The sequence below is a fragment of the Canis aureus genome, chromosome 19 (assembly GCF_053574225.1).
Source record: "Canis aureus isolate CA01 chromosome 19, VMU_Caureus_v.1.0, whole genome shotgun sequence".
Taxonomy (NCBI): domain Eukaryota; kingdom Metazoa; phylum Chordata; class Mammalia; order Carnivora; family Canidae; genus Canis; species Canis aureus.
Genome location: NC_135629.1, coordinates 53,262,150 through 53,287,284, shown reverse-complemented (window position 1 = coordinate 53,287,284; position 25,135 = coordinate 53,262,150). Strand labels below are relative to the sequence as shown.

General features: G+C 49.8%; 1 protein-coding gene across 3 annotated transcripts in view; it reads left to right on the top strand.

Annotated features, from left to right (window-relative positions):
- INSR (insulin receptor) overlaps positions 1-25,135 on the top strand; it is a 135,228-nt gene that overhangs the window by 65,409 nt on the left and 44,684 nt on the right. For 2 of the 3 annotated variants that reach the window (XM_077860064.1, XM_077860063.1), the window contains exons 3-5: positions 15,980-16,301; positions 21,598-21,746; positions 23,279-23,423. In XM_077860064.1, the coding sequence (XP_077716190.1) occupies positions 15,980-16,301; positions 21,598-21,746; positions 23,279-23,423 (616 nt within the window). Of the gene's footprint in view, positions 1-364; positions 433-15,979; positions 16,302-21,597; positions 21,747-23,278; positions 23,424-25,135 lie in introns of those variants that run through there. The other variant, XM_077860065.1, reaches the window with a different exon arrangement.

Sequence of the window (25,135 nt, the reverse complement as noted above, 5' to 3'; positions counted from 1 at the left end):
TTTTTTCTTTCTTGCTTCTTTCTTTTTTTTTTTTTTTTGGCTGCTAAGGAAAAGTGCATTAATTTTTATTTTTGTATCCTGTGGAACTCTGTGAATAATGGGCAGTGGGGGGTGAGGACTGCCAAGGAAACAGATAGGAAGGAAATTCTCAGGGTGGGGGGGATATCTGAGAACCAAGGTACATCTTTGATCTTCAGATGCCATGGAGGGAAAGGCCAGGTGAGCTGGGGGTGAGGGTGGTGGGGGGCGCACCCAGGAAGGCCAGGGGCTGTGTGCGAGTTCCGGCACCAGCCCAGTGACATCACAGAGGGGTGACTGTCATTGCCTGAGAGCAGTGCCAGGAAGTAGAGGTTTGTGAGCCAAATATGAGGTGTTTTCCTGGGGGTGCAAAGGGGACACCCAACAAGGTGGAGCCGTGTCCCCGTGGAGACTGTAGGTTTCTTTATCTGCCTGAGGATTTCCTTCCTCCCAACCTTTCTCTCAGTGTGTGTGTGTGTGTGTGTGTGTGTTTGTGTATGTGTCTGTGTGAAGGGACACAGTTACACCTCTTGCTTTGGGTCTTACTCATTTTAAGTTTGAGCCCAAAGTCATTCGAGGCGCAAATTCCCAACCTTTCCCAGCATTTCATAATCACAGGCCTCAGGGAGGAATGTGCCCCAAAGCCCTCCAATTATGGTTTCCTTCGGAGGCTATTAAATCTTGATCCCTGAGAGGAAAATTGGGCATTCTCTGTTCTCCCTTTCAGTCTCCAGTGTTCTGCTACTGTTGGTGAGCCCTTCTAGAAACTTCCAAGTGGTTCTGAAGGCCGTTTAGGTACCATTGGGAAGTGTGGTTATTTTATGACGTTGCTGGGCTTTTTAGAAAGAGCACGTCGTGGGTTTTACAATGATCCCTGGACAATCATGTTAGCTGTGTCCTTTGGGGGGAAGATGAGAGTGTGGGGTTGATGGGAAGGTGGAGAGACTGGGGATTTGACTTCGAATGGACACACAAGTGTCTGGTGGGGACCTGCCTGTGCTGGCTGTGGGGATCCTGGAGAGCATGGGCCCCGGTGTTTTCTGCCTTGGATGCCCGCCTGGCCTCGGGCCGCCTGACATGGAGCAGGTGGATGTTTGGGGAACAAACATGGGGAACTGAAAGGAGCACGGTGATGGGCTGGGTTTCCAGGGTCACCAGTGATGTCAGATCTCAGTCTGTGTCCCCTGCTGCCACTCCTGCCCCATCCTTAGCAGATGGCAGGCTACAAACGTGCGGATCGGCACACTTTCCCTAGAACTCTTTAGGGGCGGGGGGTGGGGGGGAGATGAAAGTTGCTTGGGGCGCATTTTCGATTTGATCATCTAATCCAAATCTAGTGCCTCCCCGCCAATGGGACGGAGGAGGTCCACTACTTTGTGGAGGAGTCAAGGCCGGACAGATGAGATGCCTGGCATGGTCGCTGGTGGCTGAGGACGCCTGCGGAGCCCCTTCCTTGGGCTCTTCTATACAGATCATGTTTCATGCATCATCCCATCTGATCCACGAGACAGCCCAAGCTGCTCTTACTATCCCTGTGGAGACACACAGGGAAACTGAGGCATGGGCCGCAGAGTCACAAGACCAGGAAGTAGCGTGCATCGGCTCAAAAACCCAGGTCTGCCAGAAGTCATAGTTCTGTGTGCTCCACGCTGGTGATACGAAGCTGTGGATCTGGGGTCTGATGAGAAAGCCTCCAGAGAGATTTGGAGAGAATGCAGAAATCCCCCCACGCCCGTTCATCGTATCATCGTACGGTCCCCAATCCAGGCCCGGTCGCTGAGGGACCGGGATATAGGGCGGGCTGGCTGTACAGCAGCCTGATTGCACGGTGAGGCCGGAGAGGGGACCCGTGGGGGCTGAGGCAGGACAGGGTTCCCCCAGAAGACGGCATTTAGCTCTCTGGCCGTTGAGTCCAAGAAAGGAACACTTGAGCTTTTCCAGAATAACCGGCCAAGGAAATTAACAGCCCCCTGTGAACTTTGCCTAGAGTATCAGCACCATTGGTAACTCAATGTTCTTGATACGTAAACTAAATGTTCCTGAGCCATTCGGCCGCCTCCCCGAGAGGTGTGGAATTGTCTCTGCTGTTCCCCAGCTGGTGTCGGAGCTCAGGAGGGTGCCTGCGGCTCAGCAGGTGCTCAGATCTGTGGACTGAAGGGACCTAAAGGGATACGGGGGCGGGGGGCCTGGCATTGGGATGTGTTGTGCTACCTAGTGAACTTTTTAATTAAGAAGCAAAGAGTTCATAGGCAGCCCGTCTCTAAAGGTCGAAGGGGTTTCCAGGGCATCTCCATGGTGCCGAAAACAATCCACCTGTGAATAAATACTGGCCGGAGAGTGAGGGCGTGGATGTTGTTGATCCTGGTGGGGAAGCACCATCCCTCCGTGGTCATAGCATGTGTGTAAAAGAGGCCAATAAGCTTTCTCACCACCAAGAGAGAAGGTGACTTAGTGTGGGTGTTGAGGAACTCCCCATCTAAGTTTTAGATGGTACCGGGCATCCAGTGTGACGGGAGAGCATTCCCATGATTTTATTTTCCTTCATGCACTTTCCCTAAGCGTGTGCCCGGACTTGGCAGCGTAAATAGAGGTGGAGCCAGGGAGTTGCAGGTGTCCGGGCTGTTTGCTCAGGTAGATGGAGGGCTACGAAGTGGATCTGCAGAGCTAGTGAAGTCTGAGGATCCAGTGGCCAAGGGGCAAACTCATTCTTTTCTGGGGTTGGAATACACATGGTCAGGAAATGGGTTTTCCCCCAAATCAGAGAGCTCCATCCCCCCCACCCCCAATAGCATAGTAGTGTTGGAGGCAAACACACTGTAGTGTCCCAAAACAGCCACAGGGGCTCTTGGCGTGGAGAGGACACCTGGAGCTTCTGGTCTTTTCTAGACAGAAAATAAAGCAGCTAGACTGGCTTTAGGGACCATCTCAATAAGGAAATATGCCACAAGTTCTCTCCTTTGGTCACGATGGAATTTGCAATATAGGTGTGTTTTCTTTTTTTCAGAGTTAACTCTATTCTCCTTTGTGGTGTGCCTCTGCAGAAATGCAGTACATTGTGCTGTTTACTTTTGTCCTTGAGAAGTCGAGAAGATTTTCCCCGTTCCCTGTGGCTGGGTCTAAACTCTGCTAGCTCATGTGTGTAGCAGCTCCCGGGAAACTTGAATGTGTACATTCAAGACCACCGTGTACTTGTTATTTTTTTTTATTTTTTATTTTTCGTGTACTTGTTATTGAAAAGTCATCAGTCATGTGAACGAGGGGACTTTTTTATGGTGGAGATTGTCCCCGGGAAACCCTCCTTACAATTGAGACCTTCCACTGTGACAGATTTCAAACTCTGACATTCCCCATCTCTACTTCCTTGTTTCCATGGAGGCTGCAGTTCTCTCTCTCTCTCTCTCTCTCCCCCTCCACCTCCCCCCCACTAGAAAATGGCTATACCTAATGCCAAAAATGACACGGAAAACTTGACCATGTGTGGAACGGAGAAAAATAGGCAAGGAACTCAAGGCAAAAGGTGTTAGTAGGGAGGAAAGGAGAGGTTTTGCATTGTGTGAAGGGACCATCCTTACTGAAGGTCCACTAGCAAAGTATCAAACTTCAGAGAGTAATTTGTAGGAAGCACAAGAATTGAGAAATCTTTGGGGAACCTCAAACACCGTCTTGATCGTGTAGATAAACCTCAATTAGGCAACAAGGAGTTTGGATAATGTGGTTAAATAAGATCGTGATAACAGATACAGACTGAACTTTGTACTCTACGACTGATACACATTTTAAAGTGCTCTTGGAATATTCAGAGAGATTATCTATTAAATCTCACACAAAAAAAAACCCCACAACCAAAAAGGACCCCCAACAGGGTCCAAAAAGCAGACATTGCACTGGCCCTAATCTGTTGCTACAAGTAAATGTAAGTGGAAATTAATTTTTAAAAGCTTAACTGAACAAGCATGCGAAACAAACTCCTACCATGTGATGATTAAACACAAAACATAACTCTTAACTTGGGCTGGGAGGATCTCGATACTGTAAGGATAGACTCTTTAGAAGGCAGCGGAGTGGGTGCAGAGACCAAGGCAGGGCCATAAGCGATCACATACAGAAATCACAAAAATGACATGACAAATAATAGAACAGGTCTACACCAGAAGAAGGGAATAATAAATTAACAGGGGCAAAGTGATTTAGAGAACAGAACTGTCCTATTCGAGAGCTGGGTCTCGTAGAGCCACAACACCCAAGAAGGTAGCCACGAGCCACGTGAAAATTGTTTCTCAGTCACGTTAGTCAAATTTCCGGCTCTCCGTGGCTGCATGTGGCTCGTGAATTGGGACAGCACAGATACAGAACTTTCCTGTCAATGCAGAAGGTTTATAGGATAGTGCTGTTTTCTAAAGAATTTATAAAGTAAGGTAACAAAAAAAAAAAAAAAAAGAGGGGGAAGGATGGATATTATAAAATTAAGAATGAAAATAGAAATGGAATTTAGAACCCAATAAAAGAAATATAGACAGCTCTGGTGATACTTTTGGGGGATGTTATTGAAATTTCTTCACTCAGTGTTTTAAGCACTTATTTTACTAGATTGATCAGTACCTCGTGGAAGAAATTAAGGCTCTGATTTTGCCCCGAAGAGCAGCTATGCCTGAATCTCATAAGCCGTGCCATTGTCATTGCTAACTTCTGAAGAGCCTGTAAAGTTTACCTTGGCTCAGGAAGCAAAAAATCTGAGTAGGTGGAAACAGCTTTTAAAAAGTTATTACTCTTAGTATTAGATACACAAATGGAGAAAACTTTAAAAATGCCCACCACAAGCAAGCAGGGGTCCTTGTACCTTGCAAGAGTGTGGGCTGAGGAGTGGCTTAGCGAGCACAGACACAATCACTTGAGTGCAGAAGCCCTGACGTTCCCGACTGCACACATTCAAGCCCGGGTCAGGGAAGTCTGAGCACCCAGCTTCCTTGTCTGTCGTTTGTCTTATGGGTCGTGCCCAGCTGCCCGAGGTAGAAACTTGGGAACCATCTGGGAGAGAAGTCCTGAAGGCTCCACCTCCCTGGTGGTTTCAGAACAGTCTCTTCCTTCCAGTCGCCTCTGCCCTTGCCTTGCTCAGCCGTCCACCAGACAGCTAGAAAATTGCCCTAAACCTGGATCTGATGCTGTCTTTTCTGGTTGAGGCCCTTCCTCGGCTTCTTAGGCAGCGCAAAGTCCAAGCCCCTGGGCTCCCTAACTTTCCTGTCTGCCCTGACCTCCCATGCCTCTCCCTGTACTTTGCCCTTCATCAACTCTGAACTGTTTATAGTTCCCTAAAGGCAGCCCCGATGATTCATGCATTTGCACGTACTGTCCCTCCCCCATGGGATAAAGCCAGTCAGTCACCTGATCCCCCACTTTTTTTTTTTTTTACCCCCTATAAGCTTTACTGTGCACCTACTGTGTGCATGGCTCTGGGACCCAGTGTAGGTCAGGCAAGGTCCTCCCTTTCAGAGCTTACCTGTCTGTTGTGCATGTTGGGGGGGGGGGGGGAAGAGAGAGAGAGAGAGAGAGAGAGGCAGTATCTCCATTCATGTCTGCATACCAGTGCCCACGAGGGGCCCGATCCAGGTGGGCCAGGGTGGGGAACAGGTGAATAGAACCCACAGAACTCCGTGATGCCACCCGCAGCCCCATTCTCCCCGGGAGACCTGGGCTCGGGTTTTGCCCCTGCTGCTTGCTAGCTGGGTTGGCATTAGCCAGGCAGCCCTTCTGTGCCTCAGAAGGAGATGGTTGTTTGAGCAATGGGATTAATATCTTCTAACCCTTGTGGGTTGAACGTTGTATTCTGCAGACGGAATTCACATCTTAAACTGCACTCTTGGTGGTGGTGGTGGGGGGTGGTGGTGGTTAGAGATCATGCCCAATGGGGGCCTCGCTTTACTGGAACTGCAAATGCACGCCGAGCCCCCAAGGTCTGACGTCTTCACGTCTACAGGGAACACTGGCTGGAAGGCATCCCCAAAACAGCCTGTAGGTTTCCTTAGAAGTGTAATTTAGGAGTAGGGCCTCAGGTTTTCTGGGGGAGTGGTGGCTGGAAATACCCGGGATAGGGTCGGGGCAGCGCTGTCCCGCTGTCCGGCTCCGCGGGCTCTGCCCTCGCCACTCCCCCTGGCCTCCGGTCCGGGGGTTGCGCGCTGTGACCCTGGCAGCCGCTGCCCCTCTCTGGGCCCCGAGCGCGCGAGGCCCGGGGCCAGGGCACCCCTCGGCCACCCCCGGCGCTGCCACGCGGTGACCCGATCTCCTCCCGGGCACACGCCCAGCTCGCGCGGTGGCTGCTCGGGCGGCCCGCGCACTCGGCTGCACCGCTGCTTTTCGCTTTTCCCCGAGTCGGGTCTTTGCAGGCCCGTCCCTGGGGTCCGCCCGGCGGGGAGGCCCTCCCGGGGCGCCCCCCCCCGCCCCCCGCCCCGTCCCCCCCAGCGCGGCAGCCCCGCGGCGGTCACGGCCCGAGCGCCAGTCGGGCCGACTGAGCCCCGCGCGCCCGGGGGCGGGGCCACAGCTCCGGCAACACGCCCGCCTATTGGCTGAGCGCGAGGGCGGCGCTGCGGCCGCCGCCACCGCCCGGCCTGGATCCCACGGAGCGGACCGCGCCTCGGGCGCCTCGGGCTTTGTGCGGCGCGCGGCCGCCGCGGGCTCCAGGGGGCGGGGCCTCCCCCCGCCCTCGCCCCGCCCGTGAGGAGCTCAACACGCGCAGCTGCCCGCAACCGCCCAATCCCGAGGCTGCCTGCGCGGGCAGCGCTGCCCCTCCCCTTCCCCGGGCCCGCCCCCTTCCTGACCTGCGCGCGCCGTAGGTCTCCTAAGAGCTTCGCAATTCGATTCCAAAGGCATCTGGAAAGCCGATCGGTCGGCGCGCGTGGGGGCGGCCTTGTCGGGGCAGCAGAGGGGGAGCTGCCCTGCTTCAAGGACACGCGTCCTTGCGGTCGTCGCTTCGAGTGGATCGCACGCTCCGCAGAGCGTCTGTCGACCACCCAGCTGGCTGCACCATCAGATCATCTACTGGATTCCAGGGGGTGGGAGGGGGGCTGCTGCCCGCGTTCGGGACGCCGGGGCGCCCCAGGGGTTCGAACCTCCACCGCCCCGGGGTTCGGGGCTGGCGTCGGGGCGGGGAGCGGCGGAGAGGATCTGCGGATGCAGACCGAGTGCATGACTCTGCAGAGTTTATAAAATTCACACTTTCAGGGAGAGCCACGGGGCCCTGTGGGGAATGTGTCTGCAGGCCCATGACGCAACTGTTCCGTTTGGAAATTTCTGGAAAGCAGTAATTTGGGGAATAATAAATCTTGAGTGGTGTGTGTCTTTTTTTTTTTTTTTTTTCCTCCCCCCCAACTACAGGCTTTGGAAAGAAATGTACCAAAATGTTATTAACATATGTCGTGCTATGGAAACATAGTGGCTTTTTCCCCTTGGGCTTTGTTTTGCTTTTTACCATATAGCTGCTTCATGAAGGAACATGAAACCGATTTGAACTTAAAAAGGCAAAGAGGAAAAGGAAGGGTGGCTGTCTTTTTCTAAGCCCGTCGTTTACAAGGCAGCCTGCGCTAGCCTTTCCCCCTCTTTATTTGGATTTATTTTAACCTTTTTATTTTGATGTGGTTTTCAAGTTTCCAGAAAAGTTGCAAGAGTCGTATCCAGATTCCCTAGTTGCTTACATTTTCCCCCATTTGTTTTTATCTCTAAGCATTTAGGTACATTCATTATATACTGCTTTTTTTTTTTTTTTTTCTTTTTCCTGGACCTTTGGAGAGTCAGTCACAGGCTGACTTAAAATTACTTTTACTCGTAATTCTTCAGTGGTTTTCTAAGGACAAGAAAATTGTCTTGCACAGCTGCAGTATAATGAGCACAGTCAGAAAGTTAACACTGACGCAATATTTTAATCCACAGCCTCGTGTAGAACTCTCATCCCTCCTGCCAGTGTTGTCTTCATCAATACTATTTTTCCCCCCCGACCCTGTTTTGGATCTAGGACCACACTTCTTATTTAATTGCTTTGACTGTTAAAAGGCAAAAATGATCTTAAGAGAATGTTTGTAAAAGCTCCCAATCGAGGCAGGCAGCTATTCTAATGTAGTGGTACTGGTGTATTTGGGGGTAGAACTGTATAATTGATCAACAGTACTTTATTAATTGTCTGCTAGAGGCTTTAAAAAAGTGTGTTTTGGGGATCCCTGGGTGGCTCAGGGGTTTAGCGCCTGCCTTTGGCCCAGGGCGCGATCCTGGAGTCCCGGGATTGAGTCCTACGTCGCGCTCCCGGCATGGAGCCTGCTTCTCCCTCCTCCTGTGTCTCTGCCTCTCTCTCTCTCTCTCTCTCTGTCTATCATAAATAAATAAATAAATAAATAAATAAATAAATAAATAAATAAATAAATAAATCTTTAAAGAAAAGTGTGTTTTCAATACATGTTGGTTTTAAAAGGTACATATATGTAGCAAAAACAAAAAACAAACCCCCAAAACCCACCCCACCTAATTTGCTGATATGTAAGGATGCCCTACTTACCCTCTATTCCAAGTTCATTCCACTCCCCACAGTTTTGAGGCATATATCTTGTGTCCCTTCCAGAGGGGTGTATGTTTCATTTGTCCTTTCTTTGCCCCCCCATTTATTTATTTTTATTTTTAATTTTTTTAATTCTTTTTTTTTCCAGATTTTATTTATTTATTCATGAGAGACACAGAGAGAGAGAGAGGCAGAGACACAGGTAGAGGGAGAAGCAGGCTCCATGCAGGGAGCCCGATGTGGGACTTGATCCCCAGACTCCAGTATTACACCCTGGGCCGAAGGCAGGCACTAAACCACTGAGCCACCCAGGGATCCTCTATTTTTAATTTTTTAAAAAGATTTTATTTATTTATTCATGAGAGACACAGAGAGAGGCAGAGACGCAGGCAGAGGGAGAAGCAGTCTCCTTGCAGGGAGCCTAATGTGGGATTCGATACTAGATCCTGGGATCGTGACCTGAGTGGAAGGCAGACACCCAACCGCTGAGCCATCGAGGCTAAAATAAATCTTAAAAAAAAAAAAAAAAAAAAAAAAGGAAGAAGAAGAAGAAGTATACGTTTAACTTTGTAAGAAACTACCTAACTATTTTCCAAATGAGCTGCCCTGGTTTTTGCATTCCTGCTATGTTTGATTCTTTCCTTTCTCCACAAAGGAGTTACATCCTTTAGACACTGCTCTCTGCATCTTGCTTGTTTGACTTACTCCGTCAGAATGCCGTCTTTTTTTTTTTTCTTTTTTAGAAAGATGCAGTCTTTATTTTTTTTTAATTTTTATTTATTTATGATAGTCACAGAGAGAGAGAGAGAGAGAGAGAGAGGCAGAGCCACAGGCAGAGGGAGAAGCAGGCTCCATGCACCGGGAGCCCGACGTGGGATTTGATCCCGTGTCTCCAGGATCGCGCCCTGGGCCAAAGGCAGGCGCTAAACCGCTGCGCCACCCAGGGATCCCGTCTTTTTTTTTTTTTTTTACAGCTGCATACTATTCCACTCCTTGAGCCCCAGTAATTGATTCTCGTGGTCTCCTGCTATGGACTTTTCGGGTGTTTCCAGTCCTTTGCTGTTATAAACCCAACTGGTCCTGTAGGGTGAAGCCAATCCTTTTCCAGGTTTCTTGGTACCCAGGTTCTCTCTCACCTGCAGGGCAGTTCCTAGCAGGAGAAATACTGGGTCAAATTGCACTTGCCTCCTTCGCTTTAATCACCTTTTCCTAAATAAGTTGACCTTCCTGTCGATCTCCCTCTGGGGAGCATTGCACTTACTTCTAGGATCCAATCAGAGGATTGGTGAGCCACCTCCTCACTTCATGGATTTATGTAGGGTGCAGTTATCAAGCTTCTCAACAGGGCCTAGTGGGAAAGCCACTTGAGGTAAAGTTTCAGGAAGGCTGTGGCTGCTGCTTTTAGCGTAACTGGTGACCAGGGGTTTTTGGGAACCTTTAGGGAGAAGTGGGAGGGAATTGAGGCCAGCAGTCAAGGCACCATGTAGGGAAGAGGGAGATGGATGGACAAGGGAACTTGTGTGTTTGGAGGAGGAACTGGTGCTTGCTGTCTCTGGGAGATCTGGGTAGATGTTCCCTATGCACACGTTGTGCATCTGCACCTGTCCTGGGGAAGTGGGCACCCGCCCCCCCACTGCTTGACATTTTCTCAAAGAGGCTGCTATTGTCTTTAACAGAAACAGCCTGGGTGGGGGGTGGCTCAGAGGGCTGGGGCTGGGGCTCATTTGGTGTTTATGAGAGGGGGCGGTCGAGCTCAGCTCGTGGAGAGGAAAGTCAGCCCCCTCCTCCATCTGGTCATTTTTCCTCTTGCACAACCTGTGGTTTTCATAATTCAGCCTGGGGAGGGGTGGGGGGCCGCAGAGGCTGGCCCAGCGGCATTTCTATTAAATAAGATCAAGTACTTGGAAACAGAATGGGAGACACCCAGAGGTGGCTTATCGTTATCAAAACATAGTCTTCAAAAGTTAAAAACATAACTTTTAAGTAAAAAAAAAAAAAAAAAAAAAGGCAAAGGAACACCACCAGTCAGTCCATTCCTTTTAACTCTTTGGTGAGGAGGCCCGCAGGAGGGCAAAGCATTTGTCATCGCTGAAATAGAATTGCAAAGTTAGCTATAGGGCGCTTCATGTCCTTTGGGGCCACAACACTGGCATCTCTGGGAGGTTATGTCTGCTGGTGGAGGAAAGTCACTTACAGCGTATCCATCTATGAGGTGATGTTGACTCCCTCGGAGTCTAGGCCCTGATAGGGATGGTAACTCAATCACAGGTATGCTTCCCTGAGCAGGGGCTGGCAGTCTATCCAGCCCCTTGCCTGCTTCTGTAAAAGTTTTATGGGGCACAACCATGCCTGTGCACACATGCACCTTCTCGGGGGCCGCTTTGTGGCCCTTTGTGGAAAAAGCCTGCCAGCTGCTGTGCTGGAACTGGAGGTACTTCTCAGGTGGGCTCCAGCATAGAGTTGGAAACTCCTGCTCTCAGCCTCCGGCCTTGTGTGCAAGTGTGGAGTATTTTTTCTTGGCATTGTCTAGGCCGGAAGGCTTATGTGTTTGGGAAGTTTTTGTTGGGTCTTTGCTAATGCTTCTTTTGAACTCAAGGGCTGACTCTCAGACACAGCCCCAGCCCAGGAAATAGAGCCCTTCCTGTTCTCACATGTGCCTTCCCAGAGGGTGGGGTCTTTGTGGGTCCTAGGTATTGTTGTCTGCCTTAAATATTGCTTCCTGCCATTGACCCTCAGCCCTTGGGTCCCTGCAGACAGTTCATTAATCACGATGGCGATCATGATAATAGTATCCGTAGTAGCTAACTTGTATCAAACCTACACATTGATCAAAGAATCCAGTGCCTGGGTGGCTCAGTCTGTTAAGCATCTGACTCTCGATCTTGGCTCAGGTCTTGATCTCAGGGTGGTGAATTCAAACCCCATGTTGGGCTCCATGCTGGGTGTGGAGCCTACTTAATAAAAACGAATCTAAATGAAAATCTAAATGAAAATGGACCCCAAAGAATCCAGTGCTTTATCCACATCATCTTATTTAGTTGTGAGAAGTTAAGGGATTTTACAAACTGTCCCCATTTTACAAACAAGAAAAGGGAGGCTGTTGCTTCTTTAAGGAAATCTTTATGGCGGGCCTGTGGGGTGGCGGGTGCTGTGTTGCCAAAGCTGAATGAGGGTCGCTTCGTCCCTTGGCTGCATGGACCCTGTGGATGGCCACGGTGATTCTTTAGACCCAGGAATATCAGATTCAGAGCCAAAAGATCAAGGGTTTAGCTTTGACCCTGCTGCTTCTCAAAAGGGCCTGTTGTCTGGCCAATGTGAAATGGAGATACCAGTACCTACCCCTCTCTCTGCTGGAGTCCTTGTTAGAATTAAGTGAAAATCTAATGGGTGGTACGTAATCCCTAAAAAAACCTACACAGACTTTCTTCCATCACCCACCTACCTTCCTTCCTTTCTTCCTTTCTTTCTTTTTTTCTTTCTTTCTTTTCTAAAAAATATTTGTTTATTCATGAGAGACACACACACACAGAGAGGCAGAGACACAGGCAGAGGGAGAAGTAGGCTCCCTACAGGGAGCCCGATGAGGGACTCCATCCCAGGACCCGGGATCACAGCCTGAGCTGAAGGCAGATGCTCAACCACTGAGCCACCCAGATGTTCCACCTGCCTTTATCCTGTTATACCTTATTAGTTCTTTCTGCGTCCATAGAGTAAAAAGTCAGAATATGCACCATGCAGAGATGCTCCAAATTTTGCATTTGCATGTAAATATTCATGATATTTGTGGAGCACCTACAACCGGGGGATGAGTCTTGGATGCATTCTTGGGCCAGTGGCTAAAAGTTGGGTGCCTGGAACTGCTCCAGAGTCATTCCTTTTGCCTCCTCTCTGTGTGATCGGAGCTGTGCCTCCTGAGCTCCTGCTGGCGGAAGCCCCGTCTTAGGACTGGGTGTCCCAGGAGCGGGTGCTGTGAATGGAGCAGACATAGCCTGCCCTCTAGCCTTCCTCCTAGACAGATGGTCAACAAACAGCCAGTATAATTTTTGAGAGTGATAAATACCATAAGAAAAATGTCATCAGATAATGTGTTAGAACATGGTTAAGAAGGGGGGAGTGACTTCCAGTGGGGAGGTCAGGGAAGGTCTTTCTAAAGTGCTGGGACCTGAAGGAAGAGAAGAGCCAGTCATCGGGAGGTAATGGGGAGGGCGCTCCAGCCAGTGGGGACAGCAGATGCAAAGGTCCTCAGGTAGGAGTGTGTGTGTGTGTACAGTGGGGGGGGGGGGGAGCAGAAAGGAGACCCAAATGGTTGCTGCCTGAGTCTAGGAGAAGGACTCCAAGGGGCCAGCAGGCTAGACCACAAGGGACCTTGGAGGCCTTGGCAAGGACTTGATTTTCATTCTCAAAGCCTCTGCTGTCCAGTGTAGGAGCCAGTAGCTACCTATGGCTGGTAAAATTAAAACTGAAATCCAGGGATGCCTGGGGGGCTCAGTGGTCAAGCGTCTGCCTTCAGCTCAGGGTGTGATCCCCGGGGTCCTGGGATCAAGTCCTGTATTGGGTTCCCTGCATGGAGCCTGCTTCTCCCTCTGCCTGTGTCTCGGCCTCTCTCTCCGTGTCTCTCATGAATAAATAAATAAAATTAAAAAAAAAAACACCCAGTGAAATCCAATGAAAAGTTTAATTCTTCAGTAGAAATTGGAACCCTTGGGTATGCTTGCTAGGAATGTAAAATGGTGTAGCCACTGTGGAAAACAGTATGGCAGTCCCTCAAAAAATTAAAAATAGAATTACCATTATGATTCAACAATTCTGCTGCTGGGTGTACACATAGGAGAATTGAGAGCCGAGTCTCGGAGACAGATTTGTGTATCCATGATCTTCACGGCATTATTCACAATGCCTCAAAAGGTGGAAACAACCCAAGTGCCAATTGATGGATGAATGAAAAAATAAAATGTGGTATATGCACGCTGTAGAATGCTACTCAGCCTTAAAAAGGAGAGCATTTCTGACACCTGGTACAATATGGATGAGTCGTGAAGACATTATGCTCAGTGAAATAAGCCAGTCACATAAGGACACGTGGTATATGACTCCACTCCCAGGAGGTGCCCAGAGGAGTCCCGTCCACACGGACAGAGAGGAGATGGTGGGAGTTCAGGGTTGAGCAGGGGGTGGGTTGTCAGTGTTTGATTTTATTTATTTTCACTTTTTAAATATTTTTATTTATTTATTCATTCATGAGGGATAGAGAGAAAGAGAGAGGCAGAGACACAGGCAGAGGGAGAAGCAGGCTCCCTGCGAGGAGCCCGACTCAGGACTTGATCCCAGGACCCCAGGATCATGACCTGAGCCAAAGGCAGACGCTCAACCACTGAGCCACCCCGGTGCCTGAGAATCAGTGTTCTAAATACAGACAGAGTTTCAGTCTGGGAAGAGGAGGACGTTTGGTGATGGATGGAGGGAATGGCTGGTCGCCGTGGCGGCGGTGGCGGTGGTGGTGGTGGTGGTGGTGGTGGTGGTGGTTATATCTTGGGCCCCTTTTAAGGGCCACTGAGCTGTGCCCTTAAAAATGGCTAAGATGGTCAATTTTATGCTGTGTGTATTTTGCCACAATTAAAAAAAATTGGTTCCTCATTGTACTAACCACACACGAGAGCCGCAGGGGAGTAGTGGCTACCGTGTTGGTGTTGGACAGCGCAGCTCGAGAACATTCCCGTCCTCGCAGAAAGTTCCATCAGATGGTGCTGCTCCTGTGGGAATGCGGCTGCAGGGGCCGATTTGTTGGGCTCCACTGGGGCCTTAATTAAAGTCACTGCAGCAAAGAGCCCGAGGGGCTTGGGGTCAGTAGCACTCACCAGCGTCCAAAGTGTGCTTCAGGCCGTGCAGAGTGTGTGAGCGAAGAAAGCGACTCCAGGGACCGGTGGGGTCACGGCCGAGGTCTGTCCAGCCTCAGCGAAGCCCCGGTCCATGGACAGATTTGCCCGCAGACTAGGAAGGGAGGCCCGGTTATTAGGGACCAGGCTGGTTATTAGGGACCAGGCCAGATGCTGAGAGACTGAAATCAAGGGGAGGGGGTGTATTTAGGGGATGGGTGACAAGCTGCTGGGGGAAGCCCGGCCAGAGTCCAGACCTGGGGAGGCGAGTTCAGCTGCGCGGAGCCAGGAGCTCCCCGGGCCATGAAATCAGAGGCCAACTTCTGGCCTCCCCACCTGCAGGGACCAGAAACACCCCCTCCCCTAACCTCCGGCTCCGTGCTTGTTGCTTAGGCACTTGCCCAGCTGTGTGTTTGAGCGACTAACCTGCTTCTTCCCTTAGACCCCACCGCAGGGAGGGTCTGTGGCCACCTGGGCCCTGCACTTCCTTGTTCTTTGGCTGCAATGTTTATTTAGATCGAGGCGATCGGATGTCTGTTGAAGTGATAAATGACCTTTGGGCAATTGGCTTAACCTTCCTGTACCTTGGTTTCCCCCTTTGTAACGTGGAGGAAATGGACAAAATACCGTCTCTTTTTACCAGTCCTGCAGGAGCGTGCTGGAGCCGGCTTGCTGGAGCCGACGGTCACACTGGCGGGACATTCGTGAACTGGTGATTAAAGAAGCCGCTGTGGAAGTTTACGTGCTGTAGACTTATAATTAACAAATTCTGGTAAAAAAAAAAAAAAAACAAAAAACAAAAAAAACGAGGCGACAGGGATGCCTGGGTGGCTCAGTGGTTGAGCATCTGCTTTCAGCTCAGGGCGTGGTCCCGGGGTCCCGGGATCAAGTCCCGCATCGGGCTCCCCTCAGGGAGCCTGCTTCCCCTTCTGCCTGTGTCTCTCATAAATAAATAAATAAAATATAAAAAAAAAAAGTAAATTCAAAACAAAGCAAAACATCTGAGGCACCTGTGTGGCTCAGTGGTTGAGTGCCTGCCTTTGGCTCAGGTCGTGATCCCAGGGTCCTGGGATTGAGTCCTGCGTCAGTCTCCTTGTGGGCAGCCTGCTTCTCCCTCTGCCTGTGTCTCTGCCTCTCATGAATAAATAAATAAATTTTTTAAGTAAATTGTTTAATTAATTAATTAATTAATTCATGAGAGATACACAGAGAGAGAGGCAGAGACACAGGCAGAGGGAAAAGCAGGCTCCCTGCGGGGACCCCGAAGCGGCACTCGATCCCAGGACCCTGGGATCACGCCCTGAGCTGAAAGCAGACGCTCACCCACTGAGCCACCCAGGTGCCCCCCGAAGTGCTCCTAAATACCGAGGAACAAGCCACTGGCTCGGGGGCTGACACGAGTTGTTAGTTGTGCCTGGCATGGAGCAAGTATAGTAGAAGTGAGACTCTTCCCGTTACTATTTTGTTTGGCTTGCACTCCCTCACCCAGACCTCCCGTCTATGCAGGCAGCAATTGGGCGAAGCTGTTGACCAGCTGTTTTCTTTCCCCCTCCAGTTTGTCCGACCATCTGCAAGTCCCATGGCTGCACCGCCGAGGGCCTCTGCTGCCACAGCGAGTGTTTAGGCAACTGCTCCGAGCCCGACGACCCCACCAAGTGCGTGGCCTGTCGCAACTTCTACCTGGATGGCAGGTGCGTGGAGACCTGCCCACCCCCGTACTACCACTTCCAAGACTGGCGCTGCGTGAACTTCAGCTTCTGCCAGGACCTGCACAACAAATGCAAGAACTCCCGGAGACAGGGCTGCCACCAGTACGTCATCCACAATAACAAGTGCATCCCCGAGTGCCCCTCTGGCTACACGATGAATTCCAGCAAGTGAGTCCTGGGCGCAGGTTCCGGGGACGGAGCGGGGGCGGCACAGAGGGGGGAGCGACGCGGGCTTGACGGTGGGGGTGGCACCTGTTAAAACTGTGTGACACGCAGGAGTTAACTGGCTACAAGCAAGTGGCCAGCTTCTTGGGTCTGTCGGATGCCGTTTCTGCCTCCTGTTTCCATCCTGGCCTTTGGAGCAGGAGTCGACTAGCTTTCTGTAAAGGATGAGAGAGTAGAGGTAAATGTTTTCAACACCTTTGCACACCCCTTTATAAAGGTTTTCTGTGCTTAGCTTTGGGAATAGAAGATGCAAAAGCAGGAGCGCTTGGTTTTCTGCTAGAATCCTTCACGTGGACAGGACTGTCCGCAGTGATGGAGCTGCCCAGGTGTTACAACCAAGAGCAGAGCTGAGGTTTTTACGTTTTCTGCACCCTGGAGCCAGGCAGCGAGCTGAGATTAGCCTGGATCACAAGGAGGAAGAGACTCCATTCTAGACTATTCTCAGGACTTCGCCTCTTTTTGAAGGACAGTGCCATCAGACCGTTTCCTCCTGTTCGGGTGAGGAATACGGTTTTCTGTCCTCGGCGGTGAGTCAGATTTCCTACGCACATCACAGACTTTTTGTTCATGTTGTTAGCTTCTCAGATGAGCTATTTCGGTGTCTCAGGGCTGTAACCAAGTTTAAAAAATCTGTTTCCTGGTTTTTGTGCGGAGGGTTGGAAAAAAAAAAAAAAACCTCACAAAACAACAAAAACCAAATCAGAAACAGACGCACGTCAAGGGGCCTTGAGCTGATCTGCTTACGTAAAAAATCTTCCTCTTCAGACTTGAGAATTAGCCAAGCGAGCGTGTTCTGGTGGGAAATTTTATTTCCCCGGGTGGAGTGGGTGGGAAGGAAAACAATCTTTATTTCAGTCCTTAGGAGCCTCTCTTGGAGTGTTTGTGAAACCTGCAAGTACAACATGTTTTGTTTTACTTGTTTTTGACAAAACCTATCAAGTGGCTTTGTTGGTCAAAAATAGGCTTCTATAAATCACCTTTGCCTGCCAGTTTTTTTTTTTTCTCTTTTTTTTTCCTGGCCAGTTTATCAGTCAGGTTGGGAAAATGACTATATTCCTTTTGATTCATATCTGGGTTTTTTGTTTTTGTTTTTGTTTTTCCATGTTTGAAATAAAGCATGGATATTAACATCTTCCGCTGAGATGTTTGTTTAAAAGACACTGGCTTTACATAAAAGGTTTTTTTTTTTTTTTTCCCTGACGATAACCGAGACCTGAGATGTAGAGGAGATTTCTTTGATGCAATTGCTGATGGTACAACAGCCCCTAGAACTGAAACCCCGGGAAACTGGCAGCACATCCTGTGATGTCTGGGACCTTTACTGAGGGGAGGAGGGCAAAGTGAGAGATGCCAATTATAACTTGTTGTAGCAATATTTTACTTTGTTGGTTAAAGAAAAAAATTACCAGCTTTCCTTTTTTTTTTTTTTTTTAAAGATTTTATTTATTTATTCATGAGAGACACAGAGAGAGGGGCAGAGACACAGGCAGAGGGAGAAGCAGGCTCCATGCGGGGAGCTGATGCGGGACTTGATCCCAGGACCCTGGGATCACGCCCTGAGCTGAAGGCAGATGCTTAACCACTGAGCCACCCAGGTGCCCCATTAGCTTTCCTTCCGAAGCTTTTTATTTTATGAAAGACTTTAGGGCCCTCGTTTTCTAATGTGGTTTGATATCAAATAGGACCAGATATGTTTTCTTCCAGTCTGGTGGTTTATCTGGGAAATTGGTGTCTGACAGTTTCAGAACAGAGGTCTCGGAACCCACGTGATTGATTAAGAAGCCTCACTGTCTATGGTCCCTTTGAGGTACCTGGTGGGAGCACCAGGGTGCCCTTTACTGGCACGAGGAGGGCTCGATATTTGAGTGACTGTTAAGAGTGCGGCAGGTGTGGGGCATCCCCTAGAATGATCTTGGTGTGGCTGGCTTCTTGTCATCCAGGTCGCAGCCGAAAAGTCACTTCCTCTGAGAACCCTCTTCCCTATCTGACCGCCCTGTCTGAATTAGTATCTAGCTCCTTCTTGGCATATCACACAGTTTTCACTCTGATCAATGATATTTGATAAATGATTCAATATCACCGGTTGCTATCACAATGATTCAGATATCACTAATTGATATTTTAATTGCCAATTTGTTCATTTTAACCCAACCTGACCGTATGTTTCACAAGTATATCGGTCAGCTCTTTCTGTGTAACAAACCACCCAACACTCAGTGACCTTAAACAACACTCATTTATGATTTATAGTGATTTCGTGGGTTGACGGGTGGTTTGGCTGGGCTGAGCCAGCCCGGACTGGATGGTATAGTAGAGCCTCTCATATCGTAGATGGGCAGCCGAGGCCTCCCTCCATGTGGTTTCTCAGCCCAGCAGCCAGGGAGGGCTGCTCCCATGTGTGTGCAAGTACTTTTCAAGCCTCTACTTGTGTTACATTTGTTAACGTCCCATTGGCCAAAGCAAGTCACACGGCCAAGCCCAGATTCACTGAATGGGGAAGTAAACCGCACTTCTTGGTGGGATGGGCTGCAAACAACCTGTGGCCATGATAATCTCCCACAGGGAAAGTACGTCTGTTTTGCTCACTCCTGTGTGCCTGCAGCTTTGAACGGGCGTTGGCAAAGGGCCAGATAGTAAATATTTTCAGCTCTGAGGGCCATATGGTCTCTGTTGCAGCTACGCAACTCAGCCCCTATAGCATGCGAGAAGCCATAGACGATACACAAACCGACGGGTGTGTCTGGGCTCTGGCGTAATGTTATTTGTAAAGACAGGTGGCCAGCTGGCTTTGGCCTGCAGGCCGGAGTTTGCCGACCCCTGGCTTAGAATATCACCTGTCACATAATAGGTGCTCTGTGAATATTTGCAGAATCAACAAAAGAACCCAAACATTTGGTCACTCTTCGGTTTCCACCCCAGCTGCTCTGGTATCAACCAGGTGTCTGCAATGCAGTTCTGACCCTCTCCACCTCCTGGAGTGAGCATCACACTGTGTCCTTCATAAGACTGCCCTCACTCCAGATACCAGCCACGCTATGGGGGTACCCAGGCCACCCGTACTTCTCATCACCTGGCTATAAACATAGGGGTTCTCACTGAACCTGTTTTAGGTTCGATAATTTGCTAGAACAAGTTGCAGAATTTACATTAAAAAAAAAAAAAAAAAAGAAAGAAATCCATGCTGTTCAGGCCGTCCCGAGCCTGTTAATGGTAGCATCCTTGATTAGGGATGCCCACAGGGCTCTCCCAGGAGGCAGGCGTCGCATGTGGCGAGCTCCAGACCTTTCCCCATCAGGGCCCCTGTTTATGGCTGGGCCGGCCCTGGTGGTTCTCATTATGATCGCCACACGTGCTTCAGCGAAGACCATCTGGGACCCTTGAGGAACGAGGGTTAGGACTCACAAGGCCTCACCAGAGGGCTCACGGCACCCTCATGGGCCACACAGTGAGCTCATGGGGGGAGAGAGAGAGAGAGAGAGAGACTGACAGTGTGGACTGGGGGTTCCACCTTTGTTAGAGCCCGAGGTGGGCTGTCCAGGGTTTCATGGGATCACTCTTTACTGGTGAATCTAAAGCATAAGAAGAGGAATTGGGGTGGGACGGAAGTGGGGTCACTTGGGCAGGCAACTCTCTAGGCTACCCAGGGCTTTCTGGAAGAGGGAGCTTCATGGCCGGGCAGCCAGGTTCCTTATCGGCCGTGTTGCTCCGACGTGTCCTGCAACTGGCCATACATTTATTCCAGAGGGATGTCTTAGGAAGTGGATGCCTTGGCAATCAAAGCTTACCATCAGGCACTTACACTACCCATATTACAACTGCAGCTTTATTATTAGGGACGCACATGTTATCAAGGAGAGAGCCCCAGCTCTGCCCTGTGGAATCCTACATGCATTCACTGTCCAGGACGCGCCACTGAGTGGGTATCCAGAATTTTTCCTGGGGTCTCATCACATAGGTGTGTGATTAAGCGAATCCTTGACCACGTGATTGAACTCCGTCTCCAGTGGCTGAAAGACCCACAGATCTAATCCTATCATTGGTGTTTTGGGTGACCAGCCCCCATCCTAGAGTTGCATGGGACCACCACCTGTCACCTCACTAGCATAGCAGAGATGCTATGCAGAAAATTCCAAGGGCCTTTGGAGCTCCGTGCCAGGGCCTGGGACTGCCACCCCAAAGGTCATTCTGAAGAACTGAACATGCCAACACCAGTAGCAATGACATGGTGTGTAGCCAACACCAGTAGCAACGACGATACCACTGATAAAAAGTGGTCATCAGAGCAAGAACTGATGATTCTTGTTTTCTGTGTGCCAAGTGCTTTAGACTGTTTCTCCCTCTGGGAAGTTCTGGTAAAACCCTCACTTGGCTGACTTGGGTACATGCCCACCTCTGAACCAGGGGGATGAGAGTGACAGGATTTAGGCCGTTACCCAGAGGGATGGAAGATGGGGCCCTGCCTGGCCCGGACCCTGTGTCTTGCCTGGACCTATGAGGGCCGCGCTCGCCAAGAATGCACCTTGCACCCTGCGTGGGGGAGGGCCGGTTCCCCAGGAATCCCTGGGGCCTGTGTATTCGGGGACCTTCGGCTGTCATCAGTGAAGCCACAGGCTGCTGTCACATGCTGTTCTGCATGAGGTTGTGTTCTAGGTGTGGGCACGTCAGATCCCCACAACAGCAAGTGCCGGATCTCCTTGGGGCGGCCGCCTGAGATCTGCCTTGGGGGGGCAGTGGAAGCCCCCCGAAAGGCCCGTGAGCTCAGAATAATTCCCATCACTATGGTGACAGCCAAGCCCCATCCCTTCAGTGTGATGGTGTGAGTCCTGTCTCTTCGGGGTAGAGCGTGATCCTCCACGGGGGCTGGGGGGCAGCGTGAATCCCATTCCTCTGGGGTATGGCAGGAGCCCCATCGTTTTGGGGGGCAAGTGTGAGTCCCCGACTGCGGGGTAATGCTGTTGGGCTTGCCACCATGGAGGCCTGGCAGGGGGTGCTTTGCCCCTGGTCCCCACAGGGGACAATGTTTGGAGCCATTTTTGGCTGTCATGCCGTCGGGGCAGGTGCTACTGGCAGCAAGTGGGTGAGGGCCAGGGATGCCACAGGACACCCTCACAGCGGAGAATTCTCGGGCCCAGATGTCAGGGTGCTGTGGGTGCAGCACCCAGCCTCAGTGTAGGGGTGTAACCTGACACGCGCATGGGGTCCTGGGTGCCCTGACCCCCTCTCTCCGCTCTTTCTTCAGCCTGATGTGCACTCCGTGCCTGGGCCCCTGTCCCAAGGTCTGCCACATTCTGGAAGGCGAGAAGACCATCGACTCAGTGACGTCTGCCCAGGAGCTTCGAGGCTGCACTGTTGTCAACGGAAGTCTAATCATCAACATTCGAGGGGGCAGTGAGTGCTGGGGAGGGTGATGGGGGGGGGCTGCAGCTGGCCGGGACCCAACTGCCCAGACACACGTCAGTCCCTTGAGGCATTGGCTTCCAGACCTGAAATTCACAGCCCAGTCCTGGCCCCAGCTGCCCCGAGATTCTAATTTTCCAAGTTGGAAATTAATGTTCCTATGCGGGAATTTGCATTTTTATTTATGTATTAAAAATTTGTTTTCTGGGGATCCCTGGGTGGCTCAGCGGTTTAGCGCCTGCCTTTGGCCTGGGGCGCGATCCTGGAGTCCTGGATTTGAGTCCCACGTCAGGCTCCCTGCATGGAGCCTGCCTCTCCCTCCTCCTGTGTCTCTGCCCCTCTCTCTCTCTCTCTGTCCATCATAAATAAATAAATAGATAAATAAATAGATAAATAAATCTTTAAAAAATTTGTTTTCTGTGTTTTAAGGATTTTTATTTATTTATTCCTGAGAGAGAGAGAGAGAGAGAGGGGCAGAGACACAGGCTGAGGGAGAAGCAGGCTCCCCTCACAGAGCCCGATGTGGGGCTCGATCCCTGGACCCGAGATCTGGGATGACGCCCTAAGCTGAAGGCAGATGCTCAACTGCTGAGCCACCCAGGTGCCCCCTGGAATTTGCTTTTTTTTTTTTTTTTTGCATTTTTTTTTTTTAACAAGTAGGCAGCATGCCTGCCGCGTTGCAGGTCGGGGACCGTGTTTCCAGAAATACCATCGCAGGCAAAAAGGCATCCCTCTGTTTACTTATTCAGCAAACATTTACCAAATACTCGCAGTGAAGAAAGCAGAGCCCATGTGTGATGGAGCTTACGAATAAGCCCATCATCGTACGTAGAACGTAAACCTGGGGTGGATCCCACTACGAAAGGAGGAAGTAAAGCAGAGGTAATGGAGGGAGCAGAGATCGGCGACTCTTTCTTATAAAGGGCCATATAATAAATATATTCAGCTGTGCAGGCCAGACGGTCTCTGCCATTACTACTGCTCTTGTAGAGGAAGATCAGCCGTAGAGAACTTGTGAACAACTGGGCGAGACTCTTTTCCAATTAAACTTTATTGACAAAACAGACTGGGCTTGGCTTCTGGGCTGTCATTTGCCAACCTCTGAAATAGAGGATAAGGGGTTTGCTGTTTTCGAAGGGTTTATGGTCTGAGGTGGGATGCTTTGAGCTGGAGAGGAAGCAAACCAAGCAGATCTGTGAGAGAATAATAGTCTGGGCAAAGGAGGAAGCCAGTGCAAAGGTCCTGGGGCAGAAGGAGGCCTGGCTTGTTTAAAGAATGATGGGGAGGCCTGTGTGTCTGGAGGAGGGTAGACAAAGTTAAGGATGAGAAAAAAAAAAAAAGCACTGGTTACTTATATAGGGACTTGCAGACCTTGCGGTACAGGCTTTGGGTTCTTGTTCTGAGTATGATCAGGGTATGTTGAAGTCATCTGCAGCCTATAGGTTGACTCCTCATTATGGGAAGTTTTGGGAAGATTAAAGTATTTCTGTAGAAGCTCACTGGATATTCTCTCCTTTCTTTAGACAACCTGGCGGCCGAGCTGGAGGCCAACCTCGGACTCATTGAAGAGATTTCCGGGTACCTGAAAATCCGGAGATCCTATGCTCTTGTGTCTCTTTCCTTTTTCCGGAAGTTGCGGCTGATTCGAGGGGAGACCTTGGAGATCGGGTAGGTGGCCCGGTTCTGGGTGTGTCCCGAATGCTCTCTGGGAGGTTTGTGATTTCAAACAACTTAGGGGTTTTTGCCAAGACGTGGAAACACCTGTGTCCATGGACGGATGAATGGATAAAGATGTGGCACACACACGCAGTGGAGTATCACTCGGCCATAAAAAGGGAGGAAATCCTGCCATTTGCGACAATATGTACGGAGCTTGAGGATGTTACGCCAAGTGAGATAAGTCAGCGAAACACAAATGCTGTAGGATCTCACTTATGTGAGGCATCTAAAAACAAAACCAAAAAACCAGGCTTATAGATAAGAGAATAGATTGGTGGTTACCAGAGGTTGGGGGACCGTGGGTCGGTGGGGGGACTGGGTGGAGGGGAACAGGTGCCAGGGGTCAACAGGCACGAATTTCTAGTTATAAAATAAATACATCCTGGGGAGGTGATGTATCACCCGGTGACTGTAATTAGCCAACCTGTATTTTACATTTGAAAGTTGCTGAGACTGTAAATCTTAAAAGTTCTCATCACAAGAAACAATTTATTTTTTAAAGACTTTATTAATTTATTCATCAGAGACACACAGAGAGAGGCAGAGGCACAGGCAGAGGGAGAAGCAGGCTCCCTGTGAGGAGCCTAATGTGGGACTCGATCTCAGGACCCTGGGATCACACCCTGAGCTGAAAGCAGACGCTCATCCACTGAGCCACCCAGGTGCCCCAGAAACTTTTTTTTTTTTTTAAATGATGTGAAGTGATGGATGTGAACTGAACTTAGGGTGGTTTTTTTTAATTGTTTTGTAATATCTACAGGTATCAATTGTAATGTTGTATGCCTGAAACTAATACAGTCTTATTAATCAGTTATATTTCAATAAAACTGGGGGTGGGGCGAGAAAACTTTAGCTTTTTTTGTTTTGTTTTGTTTTTTACTGAGGTATAGTTGGCATGTAATATTATGTTTCAGGTGATAACATAATGATTCTATATTTGCATATATTGATATTTGCATACATTGCAAAATGATCACCAGGATAAGTCTAGTTAAGAACCATCATCCCATATAGTTACAAGATTTTTTTCTTGTGTTGGGAACTTTTTTAAGATCTATTCTCTTAGCTTTTAAATATGCGGTACAGTATTATTAACTAAACTTACAATGATATAACTTAGGGTGTTTAAAAAATATTTAATTATTTGAGAGAGAGAGAGAGAGCACAAGCAGGGGGAGCATCAGAGGGAGGAGGAGAAGCAGACTCCCCAACTGAGCAGGGAGACTGATGTGGGTCTTGATCCTAGGACCCTGGGATCATGACCTGAGCTGATGGCAGATGCTTAACTGACTGAGCTCCCCAGATACCCCAACTTAGGATCTAGGTTCTGTCCATTTTTGTGCTCCTCATGGTTGCAAGATGGCTGCTTCGCCTTCAGCCTCACAATTGTGGAACCAATGGGAAAAGGGGAAGGACAAAGGCCCATGCCAATTGAGAATGTCTCCTTAAGAAATAAAACCCTGCCTGGACCCTTCCACACTCTCAACCCCAACACTGATTTCTCATGTCTCCTTGGTGAGAACAGGGTCAAGTGGCTGCTCCCAGTTGCAAGGAAGGGTGGATGCATGAATATTTACCTTTTCCGATCTGTATAGTAGAGGAAGTCAGAGAAGAGGGGACTATGAGTGGCATTTGAGAAGCCACTGCACTGAACTGTTTAG